The sequence below is a fragment of the Schistocerca nitens genome, chromosome 4 (assembly GCF_023898315.1).
Source record: "Schistocerca nitens isolate TAMUIC-IGC-003100 chromosome 4, iqSchNite1.1, whole genome shotgun sequence".
NCBI classification, from domain to species: Eukaryota; Metazoa; Arthropoda; class Insecta; order Orthoptera; family Acrididae; genus Schistocerca; species Schistocerca nitens.
Window position 1 is genome coordinate 645219012 of NC_064617.1, and position 23437 is coordinate 645242448.

At 40.1% G+C, this 23437-nt stretch overlaps 1 protein-coding gene across 1 annotated transcript in view; it reads right to left on the bottom strand.

The window, feature by feature from the left end:
- The window catches only part of LOC126251772 (phosphatidylinositide phosphatase SAC2), a 385804-nt gene that overhangs the window by 20216 nt on the left and 342151 nt on the right, over window positions 1-23437 (bottom strand). Inside the window, exon 14 of the mRNA XM_049952395.1 lies at window positions 17902-18120. Coding sequence (XP_049808352.1) covers window positions 17902-18120 — 219 coding nt within the window. The remainder of the gene's footprint in view (window positions 1-17901; window positions 18121-23437) is intronic.

Below are 23437 nucleotides of genomic sequence, written 5' to 3' on the forward strand. Positions count from 1 at the left end.
AAATGTTGCCAGGACGGATGACCGATAGTTAGTCAGCGGGTGTCATACTTCGCTGCAATGACCTAGCTGCTATGTTGCTCAAAAGATGATGATGTTGGTACCACACCAATAGATCAATGCAGAAGGTGCTGTCCCAGATGTTACCACAAAGAAGTTTTTGTGGTACGTACCCAGGTGGCTGGTCAGGACAAAAGCACTGCGGCCTCACCAAATGCATCACACATGAACCTAGAGGTTATTGAACTCCGTCAGAAGATTCCTAACCTGAGGGTCGCTAGTTCGATTCCAGGATGAAGCGCTCTGTGCCACACCACAGCCACTAGTTAATAACACAATGACCAAATTCACAAGGAGAAGACCGCACCACCACCGCAGTGGGTCACGGGTATGGTACTGAATGGAAGAATAAGCCACCTGGCGCTCCGCTGCAACATGAACCATTACCGCATCAGCAGTCACTGAAATCTGCATGCTACGACTCCGTGATGCACTACTGCAGTGAGGAATTGAGCAAGTTAAAACATAATGAATTACCCTGTTTGTTTAAAGGGTCTTAAGTGTCAATAAATGATTGATAGTGGAACCACCACTGAGCCAAGGAAAGAACCCATTCCACCAGCCACAAAGTGTCGCTTTTCCTCCTGAAATCCTTGACACTGACATTCAATATCACCCCGCTACATTTGGTGTGAGTTAACCTGGCTCTATTAGGAGGTGTACATAGTAGGGAATTTGTAGTACAAGAAATTCACGATGCCATCACCAGCAACAGGCTGCGAACAGTCCACAGATAGCAGACAACACTTTGAAGCCAATGGACAGTATTTCAGTACATTGATGAGTGCAAATTGGTCCCACATGTTTTTCCCTTTCGTATAACACTTCCACGGTGTGTGAAACAAATGATGGAAAGCTCACATTTTTTTCAAAGAAATTTGGCACTAGAGAATTTCTTTTTGGATGGTGTTAGATGTTCTTGATATTTTGGTCGGAATCGCAATCAGATTTCTAATGTTACATGTTATATAGCAGAATCTATGTTCTTGTGGTCACAGGAAGTATATTTGTGGGAATAACCATTTTTTAAACAGGAAAGCATTACGACGACAGACAGTAAGACATAAGGAGTTTCCACCCATGAGGCTATTCAGAGATTACTTAATCAGGTAGCCCAATTGAGGCCTGACAATAATGAACTGTTGAATCATTTATTCGAGTATAGGTCGATGCCTAGTGCAACCCTCCCATACTAGATTCATCAGCAGCCACCCTTGTGACTCCCTTCCCTAGCAAGCCAAGCGAGGATGTAGAAGCATTTTTTGCTGATTCGTTAGCAGCTGTTAAACATAGTTCCTGATCAGATGAACAAATTTTGCAAATGAAAAAGTTACCGTTAACTGGGGAAGCTAAGGCGCACATACTAAATCATGAGGAGTTACAAAATGCATTAATGCTTGAAGAACTGAAACAAGATTTGCTCAAAAGGTTTAAAAAGCAGAACAGTTGCCATTTTTATAGGGAGCAATTGAACACCATGTTCCAAAGACACAACAAAATAATAGTAAACTTTGTGGATAGAATATGAAAAGTAATAGTAACACTTACCAATTGTCAGCCAGTGATGATACCAATAAGTATATTCTACAAGAAGTGGAGAATAGGACCTTAGAAATTATTTTGCGAGGATTGCCACCCGAAGCTTTGCTCCATGTTAGGGCAGAATTTCCAAAGAATTTAACTGATGCAGTCAACATTGCTACAGTATTAGAGAAAATAGACCCCATGATGAGGTACAAGGAAAGAAAAAATGTATTTTACACAGGGGTTTGTTGTTTCAGATGCGATCAACAGGGACACATGGTGAAAACCAGTCACCAACCACACTGTATAAATTGTCAAAGGGCAGGCCATACATTTCATGGAGTGTAGCAGTACAGGGAAATTTGCAAAACAGGGGTCCATTAAACAGAAACAGGAACCCCAGAACCACTGCCAGGTGTTCCCATTAAAATTCTTTGCTATTACAGTGCATGCACAGGTGGAGTGCTGGTTAGCAGGCACTATTAAGGGTAAAACATACAGACTATTAGTCAACTCTGGGGCTCACATGTCAGTTGTAAGTAAACAGTGCACTGGGGTCAGGAGATATGACCATCCAAGATATAAGTGGTATAGGTGAAGTTGGCATTCATTCAGTAAGCTGTATGTCACTGACCTTTCACATTGAGGATGTAAGACTCCAGGAGGTTGTAGGAGTCATATCAAGGGTAAGCAATGAATATGATGTTATCCTACAGTTAGGTTTTCTCAATAAACTTCATGCCATAATCAACCTCGGGCAGCAAACAGTGGAGCTTGGCGGGACATTGTTTCAGTTAGACACAAGATCCCTCTCCCCAGGAAGAGGAATGAACTAAACTGCAAGCAATGTCCTTGAAGGTAGATTCGCAGGACAAAATACCATTTGGTACAGGAAAGCTACATTGGGTGGACATTAATGCTGCTTTACCCGCAGACACACTATGAAACTGTTAAAGGAAAATGACAAATTAGACATTGCAAACCACAACAATTGATGGAGTACAGAAGGTACCAGTGCATATAAATAATTTTGGGGCAGAAGACAAGGAGTTATGAAAGGGAATGTTAATGGCTAACGTAAGTGCCTTAGAGGAAGATGATTTTAGTTGGTCAAATGTAAACAATAGCGGCAAACCAGCTGTCTATAAAAACTAAATTGCGCTGGAAGATATCACACATAAAAGGAAATGAATGGGATATGTTGGATGAGTTTCAGGATCTATTTAGTTCACATGGACTGCTAACAGCAACAAACATTACACAACACAATTCCAACTAGAGATAACACTACAATTTACAGGAGACCATACAGAGTTTCTCACCAATTACAACTGTTACTTGATGAATTCATAGATCAACAATTAAAGGATGGTATAAAAGAATATTTGGATTCACCATACAGTGCAAATGTCATAATTGTGCCAAGGAAATCTGCTGACGTTGCACAACATTATAGATTCTATTGTGATTACAAGCATTTAAATAGCAAAACAATTTCAGATGTGTATCCATTACTGAATATCATAGATACCATTGACCATCTCTGCAACAGTAAATATTTCTCCACAATTGACTTGAGGAGCGGGTACCATCAAATAGACGTTGCACCAGAGGACAGACAAAAAACTGCTTTCTCTACCCCTTCAAGTCACTGGCAATTCTTAAGGGTACCTTTCAGATTAAAAAATGCCTCCATGACCTTCCAAAGATTGCTAGATGGTGTGTTACATGGGTTAAAATCTCAACAATGCATAATATACCTCGATGACATAGTAATATTCGAAAGACATCACGGAGCATGCAATATGCTTACAAGAAGTTTTCCAATGTCTCAGGGATGCTAAATTAACATTCAATTTGGAAAAATGTCACTTCGCATTAAAGGAAGTAACACATCTAGGCCAGGTCATCAGCGAACATGGAATCAAAATCAAGCCACGGCTAATAACCGGAGTTAAAGATTTTTCAGCACCACAATTTATCAAGGAAGTACACCAATTTCTAGGCCTCTCAAACTATTATCAAAAATTTGTAAAAAACTATGCAGAAATAGCACAACCTCTCAGACAGTTATTAAAAAAAGGTACTAAGTTTCACTGGAAAACAAATATGACACAATATTTGAAACATTGAAAGACAAATTAACACATAGTCCTGTATTAACCTATCCGATTTCAGCTAAGAATTCATCCTGTCCTACGATGCATGTGCACATGCTACCTGAGCATTTTTGGGTCAAAACATTAATGGTGTAGAACATCCAGTAGCCTACATAGCCAGACAATTAAATATGATAGAAAAGAATTACTCTACAACAGAAAAGGAGTTATCAAGTGTCATCTATGGTATAAAATATTTCAGGTGCTATCTGTATGGGAATAAATTCAAGATAATCATGGACCATGCTGCTCTCAAGTGATTACTTGGGCTGAGAGACCCATTAAGTCATCTGACACATTGGTCCCTATGCCTCTACAAAATGGACTTTGAAGTAATTCATAAACTGGGGAAGAAACATTCCAATGCAGATTGTCTTAGTAGAAAGATAGCAGTATTAGAAGCAGTAGGTTGCGCTGCAGAAGAATGGCAAAAAACACAGCCTTCAGATGCAGATTGCAAAAGATATGCGACGCAATGGCAGCTTTGTCTACAGGATGGGGTTTTGTGTTGAACAACTAGACTCAGACCGAGAATTTTGGTTCCCAAATACCTCTGACAGGTAGTCATGCATGAGGCCCATGATCACATGCTTTTAGGTCACAGTGGTCAAAGAACTACTGAAAGACATGTTGCTGAATGTTTCTGGTTGGAGACAAGAAAGCACAATATGCGCGCAATTGCATACCATACACCTAGCGAGCAGACTATTGCCATCAACGTATACCGTTATAAAGACTCTAAGAAGTGTCATGCCCATTTCAAAAATTAGGAATGCACATTTATGGCTCCTTTGATAAAATACCAGCTGGGAATAATGATAATAGATCATTTCTCAAGGTATCTTACAATGGTAAGTCTCCCTGATCAACAGGCAAACACCATTTCACAAGATATGGTCAATAATTGGATTTTAAAATTTGGCACACCAGAAGCACTTATAACTGACCAAGGCAGTAACTTCATGCCCAAACTTATGAAACACTTTTACCATTTGCTTAAAGTACATGAATTATGCAGCACACCATTGCACCCACAGGCAAACAGATGGACAGAAAGGGTCCACCGCACTATCAGGAAGATGCTTAGTTATTTTATCAATGACCAACACAACAACCGGGATATCAGCATTCAACACTGTTTAAGTACTTACAAAGCCGAAACACACAAAGGAACAGGCATCTCACCTTATGAAGTTATTTATGGAAGGAAGATACCATCAGCATTCGATGTTATTAAGCCTACAGAAGGAGAGAATGGAGAAGCAGTTGGGACATTTGCTCAAATCATTCAGTACGTGTGGAAGAAAGTGCATAAAGCAAATAACAGAGCATTAGAACGGCAAGAGAAATTACACAACGTATATGCTAGTATCGAATTTCAAAATTGGGCAATAGGTTTTTCTATCCACTACCCATGATGCTAAAGGAAAAACAAAAAAATTATGACAAATTGCCAGGGTCCTTACCAAGTTGTCGAAATTACATAACCAGTTTAACGTCGAGTTACAGTTACCCACAAAAACAACTATTGTTCATGCAAGCCAGTTGAAACCTTTCAAGGGAGTAACAGATGTAATGCCACCAACAGTAGCAATTATTGTTCTGAAGTGTGCTGGACTACAGAAACGGAAGACCGCTGATCCACCAACACAGAAAACGCACTCGGCACCCTTATAACCTTCGGCCGCGTGCAGTCAATTACGCATCCACAATACAAAATCTACCATTCCAATGCAAATGCAAGTAAGCTTCCTATACTACAGATTCTAGCGATAATGTACTAACAGGGGGTCAGGTACAGAAAAGGGAATTAGAAAAATACATGAATGGGAATCCTGGGTTTTAAATAATAGGCAGTACCAACATATGATCAGACACCATACACTTAAATAAGTAAAGTCATTCAGTAGAATGTATTAATAAGGGTGTCTAGGTCATACAAAGTGCACAATAATTTTTCTTTTGTCATAAAAGCACAATTATGTAAGATTCACTTAGCAATACTACTTTCCGTATTATGGGTATCGCCTTCTACCACAATGGGGTCCTTCATGGTTGCAGCACTACCTTCCTCATTTGCAGATGTGAATAACACGACCTATGGGTTATATGTGCACCAATTGAGGAGTGGAGTCATTTTTGTTCGACAGGACGCGATGGTACTAACTAATCATCATCAGTGAACAATGGTATTGGAATATAATCTATGGCACATACATAATGAACTTGGGAGGTTAGAGCTAGAATTTAGTACCTTAAAGTCAGCAGCAAGAAAAGCGGAGATATCTGACGAGGTAGCAAGTGAATATAAAACTCTGCAGTACTCATATGACCAGTTATGAGGCCAATTGCATAAAATAGAAGGATTAGTGCCATATACAATCAAATGATTTAGATGAGGGTGGTAAATTATTAAAAACCATTTTTGACACAGCAGACGACAATGATATCAAGCAGTTAAATAAGACTTACAGTTATAGCAGGTCCCAACGAGCCCCTATTGTCTGGCACACCAAGAGGTTAAATGACTTAGAAAAAGCACTACTCAATAACAACAAGGTCATTAGGAACGTTACACCATGGCACTGAATACCGATTTAAAGATAATACAAAACAGACTAGGTAGAGAGGATGATAAGATCTCAGTAGCGAGGTTACTTCAATTACTCACACATCAGTTAGTGGATGCATGGCTAACAGCAGAGGATCTCAAGGAAGCCATTCACCATGCAGTATAGTGATACTTGTCACCAATTTTACTATCGCCAACAAACTTTATATTCTTATTGACTTGGATCCATAAACAGTTACACGAGACACTACAATTAATCTTCCCTCCAAATAAGGAATGCTTGCTGTAGTACTACTACATAGATAGGTACTAGTGGACACAGATGACGTAAAATTACAAATTCATATTTCCTTCCCAGTGACTGGCAAAACATACGTCTACGACTGTTATTCAGTGCACTCTTTCCCACTGGAATGGGGCCAACATAACAAATTTGTGAAATTTCGAACAATTAAATTATTCCTAACCTCCAAAACATCGAATGCTATTGCAACAGTGAAGCTGTTACCAAATGCCCATCACATGTCACTGAAGTGAACACCAATAACTGCGAATTCCTGCTATTTTTTGAGCAAAACAAAGTCTCAAATTTCCTGCGTGACATACTACTGCTACTCCATATTTTTTCGAACAAGTAGGAGGACACTGGCTTTATGCAGTTAACCAACTGACTGATATCTTCACAAACTGTTTCGACCATGCTGCCACTACTACAATTGAACATACTGAACTATGCGGTAGTGGAGTGACAGTTAATGGCACATTATTTTCTCTCTCAGCCATGAAATTTCACTTACCCACAACCATAACCAGTTTGACCATTGTCATCTCATTATACCCACTAATTCACTAGCCAGAAACGCCTATGCAACTATTGGCTCCTCAGAATGTCTTACCTGAACAACTCCCTTGATTCCTCCATCCTGCAGTCATTAGATGTTTTTATCACTGCACATCAAAGCAAGATTGATGCCAACGCTATGATGCAGCATATTTTACAGTTGAAATAGGAACATAAAATGAGAATTATGATACTGGGCACAGATATTTCTGGAACTTTCTTGTTCATATTTATGCACTGTACTGGTTTCCTGTGTATCAGAGGAAAACTCACGACAAACAACAACATGTCACTACATCAAATTCCAGTTGAATGGCTACAATACTGAGCATACGCATGTACTGCTAAAATGTACATAGAAATCACTGTTGCTTGCTACTTCATTGTATTGTTACTGATCATCATCCTACCATATTTCTAACATTACTTTCAGAAGTTTTCTTAATTGGTTAGGTTGGGTTTTGGGTGGTTTGGGGGAAGAGACCAAACAGCGAAGTCATCAGTCTCATTGGATGAGGGAAGAACAGGGAAGGAAGGCGACTGTGCCTTTTCAAAGGAACCATCCCAGCATTTTCCTGGAGCGATTTAGGGAAATCACGGAAAACTTAAATCAGGATGTTTGGACACGGGATTGAACAAATGCGAGTCCAGTGTGCTAACCACTGCACCACCTCGCTCGATTTTTCTTAATGCTGATGTATTTCAATATAATATAGATTGAATGTATAATGTAATTTTCCTGATGGACTAATGTTTCCACTTTGTTTTTGTTTCCTGTTTGTTAGTCAACTGTAGATGGACATAAGAGAAAATTCAAGGGCGAATTTTTCTGGACGGGGGAGGGATGTAGGGTGTATAATAATTACATATAATAATTATGTGTCACCTTTGGTTGTTCAAAGCAGGAATTTGGCAGAAAAATCCGTAAAGACTTATTATACGTTAAGTGAACATGTTAGAGACTTCGAGACCTTAAGCCACAATATTCGAAAGTGGCGGTAGTCAAAAAAGGAGGTCAATGGCCAGTGGAGTTTACGCAGCAGCAGTCAGCACTTCGACAGATCAACAACTGAGCAGATGGGCAATGTTTCCAAGGAGAACAACGACCAGTACAGTTTGCACATCAGCGGTCAATGTTGCAGAAACTGTCATCATACTGAACTCACGTGCATGACATATCTGGCAAAGAGGGGGAGGACAACAGGGAAATGCGTGACCACGCCAGCATAGAGGTAAGATGAGGAAAGCTGGCACATGTATTGATATTGTTCACATTTCTGCCCAACTTGAGAAGCACAGATCAATGACCAAAGAGTCAGTCACCACCCTATAAACTTCGCGATATTGGCAAAAACACCGAATAAATACCTCCAACAAATGAGCATGAGGTGGTCCTTAGAGGGGATAAAAAAGTGACAAAGAAACGTTGTATGGACAGATGACCAATGGTTAGTCGGTGGACGTCATACTTCACTGAAATAACTTAACCACTACGCTGCTCGACAGAAGATGATGTCACTACCGTGCCACTAGGTCCATGCAGAAGATGCCATCCCATATGTTGCCAGAGAGAAGTTCCCGTGGTACTTATCCATGGGCTGGTGAGGACAAAGGCACTGTGGCCTAACCAAATGGGATACCTGTGAACCTAGAGGTCGATGAACACCACCAGAAGATGCCAAACCTGAGGGTTGCTGGCTTGATTCCAGGACAGAGCAAATTCATAAGGAAGGGACTGCACCACTGCCGCAGTGGGTCACAGGTATGGTACTTAATGGAAGAATATGTCACCTGGCACTCCACTGCAACATGAGCCGTGGTCACTTCAATCTGCATGCTACGATTCCGCGCTGCACCGCTGCCATGAGGAATTGAGGAGTTAAAACACAATGTATTACTCTGTTTGTTAAAAGGGTATTATGTGTTAATAAATGACTGGTAGTGTAACTACCAATGTTTCACCCACACCTCACCCTCTGAGCCAAGGAAAGAACCCATTCCATTGTGTCACTTTCCCTCCTGCTATCCCTGACAAAATAATGACCTTTGCTCCCCTGTGTCACTGACACTTAATATCTAGTGTCACAAAACCCCGATCTGTTCCTTTTTTTACTGGCTCAAAATTTAGGAAACCAAAACATTCGCATCATTAAAGCCAAACATACTGCTGAATTGTTTCTTCCCTGTTCACATCAACAAAATCTAATAGCAGTTGTCTTTTATTTTTTTCTGACAGTTCCAACGTACAACAGCTTTTTTGCCTTCAAATAGTCGATGAGGTCAAAACCAGAAAACCAGTTTCAGCAGTGATATTGTGACCGACTCCAAATACAGGTTTAGCCATTCTCTTGGCAATTTCACTTGGCTTGTTGCTGGCACAGAAAGGACCTGCAGCCTATAATCCATCACAGATCTCCATGTTCACTGTGTGTATCACATTAGCATCAACAAGAGCAAAATGTATTAATCTATATTTGTTTGGTTTTGACAGTATGCATCGAAAAACACATCTACCACAAAAACCTGGAAGCATTTCATCTATTGTGACGTTATCCTCTTCACAATGGCCTTTTTTTAGAATTTTCTAAGAACTTCACGAACAGGAGCCAGTTGGTCGAATTCTTTCCATTGGGCTCTGGTAAACCAATTCGAATTTTTCAATGCTGTCACTTTCAGTTCCCCAAAGTTCCTGCAGATTTTGATGATTCCCTCTGTATCTACCTTCTATGTAAAACAAGTCAATAAAATACCTTAGTTCAGTCGATCCGCCCCGCCACCCCCCCTCCCCCCCCCCCCCCTCTCTCTCTCTCTCTCTAGAGAAACAATCCATGTGATAGTGTCAATGTATTGGTTTCTGTATTTGATGATTGTGTTGTCAGTGACTAAATTATTCCAATATTCAACAGCACTTATAGCATTCTTAGCACTTCCTGTGACTCCAGGAAGGTGGTGGTGTGAGACCCCATGCAATGTCTTCTTCCAGGTCTCTTTTTGACCCATGTGGTCTTATCTCTTCCAAAATTGAAGTTTCTTGTTTTTATTGTCTCTTCTTTCTTCATCTTCAGCAGTGTCATCATCTTACTCTGTTACAGTACCACCTTCACGTTCTTCCACCTCACCTTGTGAATCAACGTCACTCTCATCACCAAGATCAAAAGACAGCAATGAAGGGTTAAGCTTCAGCCTACTCTTCATCAAAACTAAATTGTGATCCAAGTCTATATCTGCTCCTTAGTATGCCTTACAATACAATATATGACTTCAGAATCTCTGTCTGACCATCATGTAAACCAAATGGAACCTTCCTGTATCTCCATGCCTTTTCCAAGGGCACTTCCTCCTCTTGTGATTTTTGAACAGAGTATTTACTATTACTAACTGAAACTTACTGCAGAACTCAATTAGTCTATTCTCTGCATCTACATCTACATGATTACTCTGCAATTCACATTTAAGTGCTTGGCAGAGGGTTCATCGAACCACAATCATACTCTCTCTCTACCATTCCACTAACGAACAGCGCGCGGGAAAAACGAACACCTAAACCTTTCTGTTTGAGCTCTGATTTCTCTTATTTTATTTTGATGATCATTCCTACCTATGTAGGCTGGGCTCAACAAAATATTTTCGCATTCGGAAGAGAAAGTTGGTGACTGAAATTTTGTAAACAGATCTCGCCGCGACGAAAAATGTTTTTGCTTTAATGACTTTCATCCCAACTCACGTATCATATCTGCCACACTCTCTCCCCTATTACATGATAATACAAAACAAGCTGCCCTCTTTTGCACCCTTTCGATGTCCTCCGTCATTCCCACCTGGTAAGGATCACACACCGTGTAGCAATATTCTAACAGAGGACGAACGAGTGTAGTGTAAGCTGTCTCTTTAGTGGACTTGTTGCATCTTCTAAGTGTCCTGCCAATGAAAGGCAACCTTTGGCTCGCCTTCCCCACAATATTATCTATGTGGTCTTTCCAACTGAAGTTGTTCGTAATTTTAACAACCAGTTACTTAGTTGAATTGACAGCCTTGAGAATTGTACTATTTATCGAGTAGTCGAATTCCAACGGATTTCTTTTGGAACTCATGTGGATCACCTCACACTTTTCATTATTTAGTGTCAACTGCCACCTGCCACACCACACAGCAATCTTTTCTAAATCGCTTTGCAACTGATACTGGTCTTCGGATGACCTTACTAGACAGTAAATTACACCATCATCTGCGAACAACCTAAGAGAACTGCTCAGATTGTCACCCAGGTCATTTATATAGATTAGGAACAGCAGAGGTCCCAGGACACTTCCCTGGGGAACACCTGATATCACTTCAGTTTTACTTGATGATTTGCCATCTATTACTACGAACTGCGACCTTCCTGACATGCCCATATTCTCCTGTAACTCTTTCTTGTATTCCTTTCCCTACTACTGCATTCAAATCCCTCACAATTCTTAGGTTATACCTCCCACTACATTCTGAATCACCCATTCAGTATTACCATAATCTTTCTTTAGTTCTTCATCATCTACTTGTGACGTCGGTATATACATCTGAAGTATTGTTGGTGGCATTCTTTTGTAGTCAGTTATAATGAGGACAACCCTATAACAGTACTGTTTGCAGTAACTCATTCTCTGTCCTACTTTCCTATCCATAACAAATCCTACTTCTGTTATACCATTTTCTGCTGCTATTGATATTACTCTATATTTGTCTGACCAGAAATCCTTATCTTCTTTCCATTTCATGTCACTGAGACTGAGTCTTTGCATTTCCATTTTAGATTTTCCCTACCACCTTCAAACTCCTGACATTCCACAGTCAGACTTGTAGTATGTTACATTTTCATTGGTTTCACAATCTTTTTCTCATGGTTGGCTTTTTTCCTGTGGATACAGTGTGTGTGTGTCTTTAACATAATGATTTCCACTGCCTTCTGCTCCCTCATGTCATTGATCACTGCTGATTTTTCTGTCTTTTGGAGCAGTTTCTCACCCCAGTGGCAAGAGTTAGTTAGGTTCATGTTCCATGGATCATTTTGCACAACACATCGTAATGATGTGGAAAGAGTCATTTTACTTTCACAATGCAAATTAATTTGTACATATGGTTACATTCAGAACGTTTTTTTTCCCTCCAAAAAGAAAAAAAAAGATATACCAATGTGAATTAACAATTCCTAAGGACCACCTTTTATACATTAAAATAATAGAAATTCTTCAATGGAATATGAGCGGTAATTGTCAAGGAGAAACTTTCTTAGTTTCTTTTGAGAAACGTTCTCAGTTTCTTTTCAAATTTTACTTTGTCATCTGCCAGACATTTCATATCACTGGGTAAATGATCAAAAATTTTTGTTTCAGTATTGTGTACCCTTTTTGTGGTGAAGATAATGTTAACGTGGCGTACTGAATTCATTTTTCCTTCTGGTATTGTAATTATGAACATTATTGTTCCTTTTGAACTGTTGTAGATTATTTATACTGAATGTCACAAAGGAATAAATACGCTGTGAAGCAGTAGGCAGAGCACCCAACTCTCCAGATGTCTACAGGGGTGAGCACAACATATTATCCATGCAGCACGATTTTGCACAATGAAGACTTTCTTTCTTAAAGATGAGTTACCCCAGAACATTGTCCCATATTGCATTATTGAATGAAAACAGACAAAATAAGTCAACTTACTGATTTCTCTCCCAAGAATTTGCAATAATTTGAACTGCAAATGTGGCTGAACTAAGTTGTTTTAGGAGTTCCAAAACGCACTTTTCCCAATTTAAATTTTCATCAATGAGGACACCTAAGAACTTGAAATTTCCATCCTATGTATTATTTTCTCACCAATTTTTAAACTTATTATTGGTGTAGTACTGCAGAAATTTTTTACTGAGGTGAGACCATTCACAGAAAATCAGTCAATAATACTTTTAAGAGGTTTGTTTACCATTTCCTCTGTTTCTCTGTGTATGCTTGGAGTGGTTACAATACTAGTGACATCGTGGGGGGGGGGGGGGGGACTAATTCTGCTTGTTGTATACTGGACAGAAGATCATTTACATATATGAGGTACAATAGTGGACCTAAGATTGAGCCTTGAGGAGCCCCATACGTGATTTCTCCCCAGTCAGCATTATGTCCCCAGACTATATTGGAATCATACAAAACTTAAACTTCAATTTATCTAGGAGAATACTGTGATTCAGACAGTCAAATACCTTTGACACACTGTAAAAAATACCAACCAGAACTATTTTATTATTTAATGCTTGTAAAATCTGGTGAGTGAACATGTATGTAAATGGCATTCTCAGTACAGCAACCTTCTGAACCCAAAATGTGATTTGCTGAGGGTATTACTGTTGCTAAGGTGAGATACTACTCTAGAATACATCACCTTCTCAAAAATTTTGGAAAATGATGTCATTAGTGAAACAGGCTGATAATTATTGACTTGTCTCTTATCACTTTTCTTAAAGAAAGTTTTAACAACAGCACAGTTTAGATATCTCAGGAAAAATGCCTTGAGCTAGTGACACATTACATATTCGGGATAAGACTGGGCTTATCATACGGAAACAAATCTTTAGTGGTCTACTGGAAACACCATCAAAACCAAATGAGCTTTTATTTTTGAGAGAATATATAATTTTCTTAATTTCAGAAGGAGAAGCTGGAGATACGTTCATGTGACTGAATTTTACCAGAGTTACTTTTTCGACATGCTGCTACGATTTTTCTCTTGCTGTTTGTCCCTATGCTTTCTACTAAATTTAAGAAATGATTATTAATTACATTTGCTACCTGTGACTCCTCATATATAGCTCTTCCATTCGCTTCAGTTGTGATGTTATCCTGTTCTTTGACTGGTAGTCCTGTCTCTCATTTCACAACATTCCATATAGCCATAAGTCTGTTGTAATTACTGATACCTGACATATTGTGCACATTCCTTGATTTTTTAATAACTTTCCTGAGTAATTGTGAAAAGTTTTTGTTGTGTGCAACTACTGCAGGATCCCTACTTGTTCTTGCCAAAAGATACATTCCCCTATTCGTTTCACATGATACTTCTGCTAGTGATCCATGGTTTTTTACACGACTGTTTGGTGTCCTTTCTGATTAGCTTCTGCAAAAAGCTATTTTCAAATAATGATATGAATTTATCATGAAATAGATTAAATATTATGTTAGCATTTGACTGATTATAAATTTCATCTCAGGTCATATCCTGCAAACTATTCTTACAAACATTTGTGCTGGAGGCATCAATTATTCTAACTGATTTCACTGCGGTTGCCTGGAAACTGTATCCACTCCTCCTCTTTTTAATTCAAAATTTAAGTAGCAGACAAGTCTGAACTCAGGATACCTTTGGTTAAACTTTTACAAAGAAATTCCATTGAATCAGAATGTAAGTTTCTCAGCCTCTTGTGCCGTGGATTACTGTCATTTGATAACAATATTGACTTTGCTTCAATTGGTCCATTTGATGGTCAATCTAATTTGTATATTCCATTTATAAGAGCTGTTGTGATAACAATATTTATCACTGTGTCATTAACCCTTTGGGACCCAGTGGTTTCTGCCTCAAACCACCACTTCATTCATTTTGTTTTGAAGTACTAGTGCCTTTAGCATGAAACCACCAATGCTGCTATGACCTGGAATCACATACTGATACTTCAAAACAAAATAAGTAAAATGGTGGTTTGGGGCACAAACCAGTGAGACCCAAAGGATTAAAGACACATTGATAAATATTGTTACCACAACGAAGAGTAAATAAGACACGTCTATTTTGTCAAAATCATAAAATTTAAATTCTTATTTCTGCTATATCCTTGCTGAAAATATGTTTGTACATATCTTTGGACATAAAGTGTATCCTCTATTTAATTCTTTCCTTCAGTACTACCTATAAGAACATCAATATGTGTGTAGGTGATTCCTTCTGCAGGGACATTATTGTTAATGAGCACACTAACTCTTGAACTGATCACTGCCTTGAGAGAAGTTTATTGACAGCAGTGCTTTCAGATACAAGCTGATGAATGACAGTGTATGTATGAGTTTTTTGTAGTGTCAGATATGACAGAGTGAGACAGCATATTTAGAATACATCTATACTGAGCCGCAGGGGTTAGCCACGCAGTCTGAGGCATCTTGTCACAGTCCGCACAGCTCCCACTGTCAGAGGTTCGAGTCCTCCCTCGCCCATGGACTTATGTCATCCTTAGCATAAGTTAAAGTTAGATTAAATAGTGTGTAAGCTTAGGGACCAATGAGCAGTTTGGTCCCATAAGATCTTACCACAAATTTCCAAATTTTTCCATCTATACTGCATCAACAGTAAACTATGATACCCAAATTAGTCATAGTGTATGTTCATTAAGGTCAATATCTGTTTTATACACTCCTGGAAATGGAAAAAAGAAGACATTGACACCGGTGTGTCAGACCCACCATACTTGCTCCGGACACTGCGAGAGGGCTGTACAAGCAATGATCACACGCACGGCACAGCGGACACACCAGGAACCGCGGTGTTGGCCGTCGAATGGCGCTAGCTGCGCAGCATTTGTGCACCGCCGCCGTCAATGTCAGCCAGTTTGCCGTGGCATACGGAGCTCCATCGCAGTCTTTAACACTGGTAGCATGCCGCGACAGCGTGGACGTGAACCGTATGTGCAGTTGACGGACTTTGAGCGAGGGCGTATAGTGGGCATGCGGGAGGCCGGGTGGACGTACCGCCGAATTGCTCAACACGTGGGGCGTGAGGTCTCCACAGTACATCGATGTTGTTGCCAGTGGTCAGCGGAAGGTGCACGTGCCCATCGACCTGGGACCGGACCGCAGCAACGCACGGATGCACGCCAAGACCGTAGGATCCTACGCAGTGCCGTAGGGGACTGCACCGCCACTTCCCAGCAAATTAGAGACACTGTTGCTCCTGGGGTATCGGCGAGGACCATTCGCAACCGTCTCCATGAAGCTGGGCTACGGTCCCGCACACCGTTAGGCCGTCTTCCGCTCATGTCCCAACATCGTGCAGCCCGCCTCCAGTGGTGTCGCGACAGGCGTGAATGGAGGGACGAATGGAGACGTGTCGTCTTCAGCGATGAGAGTCGCTTCTGCCTTGGTGCCAATGATGGTCGTATGCGTGTTTGGCGCCGTGCAGGTGAGTGCCACAATCAGGACTGCATACGACCGAGGCACACAGGGCCAACACCCGGCATCATGGTGTGGGGAGCGATCTCCTACACTGGCCGTACACCACTGGTGATCGTCGAGGGGACACTGAATAGTGCACGGTACATCCAAACCGTCATCGAACCCATCGTTCTACCATTCCTAGACCGGCAAGGGAACTTGCTGTTCCAACAGGACAATGCACGTCCGCATGTATCCCGTGCCACCCAACGTGCTCTAGAAGGTGTACGTCAACTACCCTGGCCAGCAAGATCTCCGGATCTGTCCCCCATTGAGCATGTTTGGGACTGGATGAAGCGTCGTCTCACGCGGTCTGCACGTCCAGCACGACCGCTGGTCCAACTGAGGCGCCAGGTGGAAATGGCATGGCAAGCCGTTCCACAGGACTACATCCAGCATCTCTACGATCGTCTCCATGGGAGAATAGCAGCCTGCATTGCTGCGAAAGGTGGATATACACTGTACTAGTGCCGACATTGTGCATGCTCTGTTGCCTGTGTCTATGTGCCCGTGGTTCTGTCAGTGTGATCGTGTGATGTATCTGACCCCAGGAATGTGTCAATAAAGTTTCCCCTTCCTGGGACAATGAATTCATGGTGTTCTTATTTCAATTTCCAGGAGTGTATATAAATGTATCCGCACAAAACAAACACTTGGCAGTACAGTTAGCTGATTTACATGGCAATTTCAATGTGCACTACTCATTAACGGTTGTCAACACAACTGATATGTAAACAAACACAAACATTAAGATTTTTTTTCTTTTCAAGCAGAAGGGTTTATATAAAGTGTGTAATATAATATTGTCAAAAAATGGTAAATGGCCGTATTCATTACAGTTGTATCATCTTGGTCTGTAGGGAACATGACGCACATCACCCTGGTGAGCCTTCCTTTTGCATGAAGGATATTACCAGATAATGATTTACAGCAAACATTGTCTTGTCTCTTGAAGCAACTTAGCCTTAATTGAATCTTCTGAAATTAGAATATTCAAATGTTCCAAACCCTTAATCATCAGTTTTTACTGGTCAGGTACACCAAGAAATAGAACGGAGGCAATCTCTTAGTCTTCTACTCAAAATTCAAGCAGTTCAACTTGTTGCAGACAGAGTTAATCTCTGATACATAATTTTCCAGAGAAGAGCAATTTTGTAGTAATAATCATTCAATTTCAGATAACTCCTGATCCCTATGAATATACACTTTAGCAGTTAAGTGATACTGTATGTCTACTTACTTCAGTATAGGAAATTTAATCAATTACCATTTAATAATCGAAAAATTTGTCTACATATACATACCTCTTTCAAATTCTTATCCCATAGTGAGTATGTCAATCACAATATTTTACCTCTAATAAGAACCAAGTAACAATTACATAAATGTAAAGCAGTGACAAAGATTCACTTACCCGAACCATTTCTTATGTAAACATAACTGTATTCCGTTCTTTAAAATTAGAAAATTAGCTATTTATCTTCAGGGAAACTAACATGAGCTTCAACAGAAAGATCATAATTAACTTACCAACATTCTTAAGAGCCAGTAATTGGGTTTCAGATACATTCCGAGTCATATGAGGTATTTGGCAGACATCTAAATAAATTCCCGATGTGTGCCCTCTTGAATTTGTTGACAAAACTTTGCTTTTTTTTCGTTCAAGTTTTCCTTGTATGTATGGTATGGGTGGTAAGTTTGCAACTTCAACAGCGACCATAAAAGCTTCACATATAGCTTTTAAAGATTCTGAAACAAGAAATTTGTCAGTTGTACCATTGAATACATACATACAAAAATTGTAATCCGTAAATTCCATTGATGAAACAACTAACATAATTTATTGGCTTCATGTGACATGTCCTTTCCAAACTTCCTGGAGGTTAGTGTTCAAGGACAGGTGTTACTAGCTGCTCTTGTGACAATGAATCTTTTATCACGAAAACTGGTGATGTGATGTGATGTTAACAAGGATTATTGCGTGTGCTTCAGCAACTTAGGCTTGCTGATAATTGGAGATAGCATCTCCTTAAAGTCTGATAATGGACACAAACACTTTATTACTTTTTTTCTGTTATTTCTAAAGACAAACTTCACCTTGCTCTATAAAAATTTAATAACAACAATGAGGTGTAGCCCCCTCTCTGCTATTTTGTGAAGTCAATAATCTTTGTTGGCCTAATTTTTAGTGCAGTTTACTACTGTCATTGGGTATCTGTGTATTCCTATAGCCACAGGTATTCTAGTTGCTTTCTCAGTGCTCAAACATAGTCAGAGGCAGTGCAGCATCCAGTTGGCCTTTCTGGGCACCCACATTGATATTTTTCTTTTGGACACTGGGCTCTGAGCCAGGTGGAGCCAAACGGAGAAGTAGTAATTAGAGTACAAGTCATCAACTAACTCCTATTGAGAGTAGCTGCAAGAAGAGAACGGCATAACAAGGGTCTAGTCATGAGGAATGTCCCAAATGCCCCCAAGATTTCATGAAACTTACGATAGTTCAATTGAGAAGTACATGATCTCAGAGTAATATACAATTTTCTGTAATATATCTGTGTCACTACAATTATTATGAGGCAACCAGTGTCAACCACTACATGCAATCATCTTCAAGCCTGATTATAAAAAAATGAAAATTATCATACAAAGCCAATGGATTACAAAATTAACCAGACAGTAGTATAAGTAACATAATATGGAATAATTACCTCAGCAATTATTCATAGTTGCTTCGTTAAGATAGGCAAAGATCTGACTAAGACTCTTCAGAGGAAATTCAACAACAAATTACAAAATACTTCATTTCCGATTTCTGAAAAACTGAAGTTCACTATGAAGTGAAGGAACCCAGAAATTCCTGAATTAATTACTCAAGGTTGTGGAAGAGCAGGAGCTGGTACTGTGCCACATTGAAAATGCACAACCACTTTTTTTTATCATTTTTGATTATTGAATTACTATCCAGGAACAGTTTTAATATCCAAGGAAATGTAAAAACGAATGCCAGTTAAAGTTTTCTAATACAGCAGAGTCCCACTAATACGAACCCTGGTAACCCGAACCCTGGTAACCCGAACCCTGGTAATCCGAACCCTGGTAATCCGAACCCTGGTAATCCGAACCCTGGTAATCCGAACATGAAAAATGTTAGTCTAAGTATGGAAAACTGTGCGGTAAACTGCCATACATGCACACTACTTTAATTTACAAAGTACAATAAACATGTATTAGAAAAATTGGCAAGGAAACATTAGGTTTAAACAATGGATAACAGTGAAAGAAAAGCTGTCAAACTTACTAAACACAGCAGATATTTTATCCCTACTTTTTAGATGACAAAAACTCAGTCATTGTTTTTTTGGTGTAATGAAGACAGCCTGTTATATGATGCATAGTTGTGCCATCATCTCATAAACATCAAATTAGCGGGTGTAGCAGTGGGCTTTTGCTCCAAATAAAGTAGCGCGAGGTCAAGGGATTCTGCTGCGTCACTGTGTGGCACCAGTCCTCCTTTGTCGCTTTCAGGCTCATTGTCACTTCTGTCACAGCAGTCCACTTCTTCCTGGTCTTGAGCCACAGCAGCAACTAAATCAGCATCAGTAAGTTTCTCCACACAGGCCCCATCCGCTGCCATCCACTCATCTACGTCTCCTTCACTAGCTTCTTCATATCCAGGGATTGTCTGTATCATTTGTAGTAGATTTTCCTCTTCCTTTTCAACTAGGTTGTCCTCAAATTCAAGAGATGTCCACAGCTTTCTCCACAATTCTCCTGAACCAGTGCTCCACTCAAAGGAGTTCCCCTTTCTCTTTCCTGTGTAAACCAAAGGAAAAGACCTTCATCTACTTTATCGTACTGGGACTGTTTCAAAGTCTGCTGAATTTCGAGTGTTTATCAAGAAGACATTGCACAGGACTGTTCAAGCTTCACTCGGTTCTTCTTCCAATTACAAATGGTTGCTCGACCAACACTAGTTCCGTTGCCAGTTTAGATACATTCTCATCATTGTCTATCCACTTCAAAGCATTCAGTTTTTCTTTGAGAGTTAACGATGTATGTTTCCGTTTACTCATGATGAAAATGCATGCACCACTACACCTGAACAAGTACAATACAACTGTTATGTATGCCAGCGATCGATAGCTAACATAACCAAGCACTTTGCGAGCCAACTGGCAGTGCACTGACCTCAGACACTACAAAGGTCTCAACAATGCACAACAATGATGGCAGGAAGTGAGAGTAAGCCATTGTTCTCACACTTGTTCCCATTTGTTACTATGGTATACCTACTTACTGCTTGGTATACTTCATTCTATAAACTCGTCACCATAATTCTGGCTAATCCAAACAAATCAGTAATCTGAACAAGGTCCGGTTCCGTATTGTAACTTTCATAAAATCGAGATGAAGTATGCTCATCTGCGGAATTGCTGCGGAGCGCTACAACCTTGTCACCCCACAATGTAGTGAGGTTACAACCTATCATCCAACGTAGCCATTGAGAATGTAACTGAGGGGCTTCAAAAACAATATTTAAATCATTAAAAGGAATAGTGGCACTTATTTATAACTTGAATTCACAGTATTGAAGTTCCATAATAACATTTATTTAATACTTGGTTATGAACTGGCTTTCACCCTCTTAACACCTTCATCATATAACTTAATACTAAACAGATAGTCTACATAACTTAGCAAGAATTCATAACTGTACAAAAATATGTGACTTTTTATGGCTGTATCGAAACAAAACACAAGCAGAACGTAATACCTAAAGAGACTGTGAACAAACAAATCTTATATTACGGTATATTCAAATATTAAATTTATGTGAATGTATAAGCCAAATATGTTGTGCAGGTAAGTAATGGTACAAGCTACTACGTCAGACTGGTGAATGTGATGAACAGGCTCCTCAAGAACGGTGGGTGGCTCATTGGGGGAGGGGGCGGGGGGGGGGGGGGGGTTCTATGGAACATAAGACATGGAACATAAGACATGGAACATAAGACATGGAACATAAGACATGGAACAGTTATAACATAACTAGCTGTTCCGCGCTCACATTCCATGGACTTATTTCTCCTCTCCTCCTCCCTTTTTTCCTGGCCTGTTCATCACATTCACCAGTTTGTCCATATGACGTAGTAGCCTGTGCCATTACTCACTTTTATAACACATTTGGTTCATACAGTCACATAATTTTAATATTTGAAAATACTGTAATATAAATATATTTGTTCAGAGGCTCTTTAAGTATAATATTATGCTTGTGTTTTGTATCTACACTGGAGTCCAAAATTAAAGCAACAAACAGAAATCTTGCAAGATTGCATTTATTTTGCAAGAAAACAGTATAATCAGGTGATAGCAAAGTAGAAACAATATAAAGATTACAGAACATAAACAACTGCAACATGCATAACAGTAGAAAAGAATTTCCTCCCCCCCCCCCCCCTCCCCGCCACGTGAGCATCCACCAATCACTCTCCAAGACATGTGAGCAGCAATGCAGGAAGAATGGGTGTTACTGCATTAACGTGAGATTGATGACATCATTCATAGCATACCCTGTATTTTGTCAGGCCTGTATTACTGGCAGAGGTGGTCACATCCCTTACTGAGTGCATAAATCATTTGTCAGAATATGTTCCATAATAACATTTATTTAATACTTGGTTATGAGCTGGCGTTCACCCTCTTAGACCTTCATCATATAACTTAATACTAAACAGATAGTTAATACTGTCCTGTTCCCATTCTTTCCATGGCCCTCCACCACACAAAGCCTGGAAGGCATCTTCTTTGTGCCATACTGCATCATCTGTGACTGTGTATACAGCTATTCTCGATGTGGGACTACCCAGCGAACACTATACCATTTGACAGGTGCCCTGACATCATCGCTGGTGTGGTTGTCCATGCAGAACATGATCATACAGACACCTGTTGACAGTTTGTATTATTGTATCATAATTAGACACCACGGATTTACACACATATTCTGACAAATGATTTATGCACTCAGTAAGGGGTGTGACCACCTCTGCCAGCAATACAGGCCTGACAAAAGACAGGGCATGCTATGAATGACGTCATCAATCTCATGTTAATGCAATAACACCCATTCTTCCTGCATTGCCGCTCACATGTCTTGGAGAGTGATTGGTGGATGCTCACGTGATGCAACCTGTGTCCCTAGTGCATCCAACATGGTCTATGGGATTCAAATTGGGAGAGTGAGCAGGACACACTATGCTTGCAATATCTTCCACTCCAAGAAAACATCAACCATGCATGCTCTATGAGGTAGAGCATTAGTGTCCAGCAATACAAAGTCTGGGCCCCACAGTACCTCGCAACAACCACACGAGGTCCCAAGATCTCGTCAAGATACCTGACAGCAGTTAAACCTTGACAATTTAAACATGCAATTTCATGAAGAGGTGTTCGAGTGATCAACATAGTCCCTGCTCACACCATTAGGGATCACCCTCAATATCAGTCTCTTTCCACAATGGTTGGGCTCCAAAATAGTGTTTCACGTTCCCTCCAAATGCGAATCCATTGAGAATCGCTGTTCAGACAAAATCGGGACTCATATGTGAAAAGAACACTGACCCACTGTTCGTACATCCAGATGGCATGTTTATGGCTCCACTCTAGATGTTCCCTTCAGTGAAGATGAGTCAAAAGTACATATACAGCAGGTCTCTAACAATAAAGGCCACTCTGCCGAAGCGTTCTGTACACCATTTGCCTTGCTACAACACATCCAGTGGATGTTGCGAAGTCAGATGGCAGTTGCCATGCAGTACTAAGGCCATACCATTGTGCCCTTACAGCCAAATAAAAGATCTCCCTTTCTGATGTTACACATTGTCGGCCCTGCCCTGGTCATTGGTATACAGTTTAAATCTCTATAAACTGTCACCACATCCAAAAAATAACAGGACAATTTACATTAAGCCATCAGGCTACATCAAAATGCAACTGTCCCGTTCCCATTCTTTCCATAGCCCTCCATCGCACAAAGCCTGGTAGGCGTCTTCTTTGTGCCATA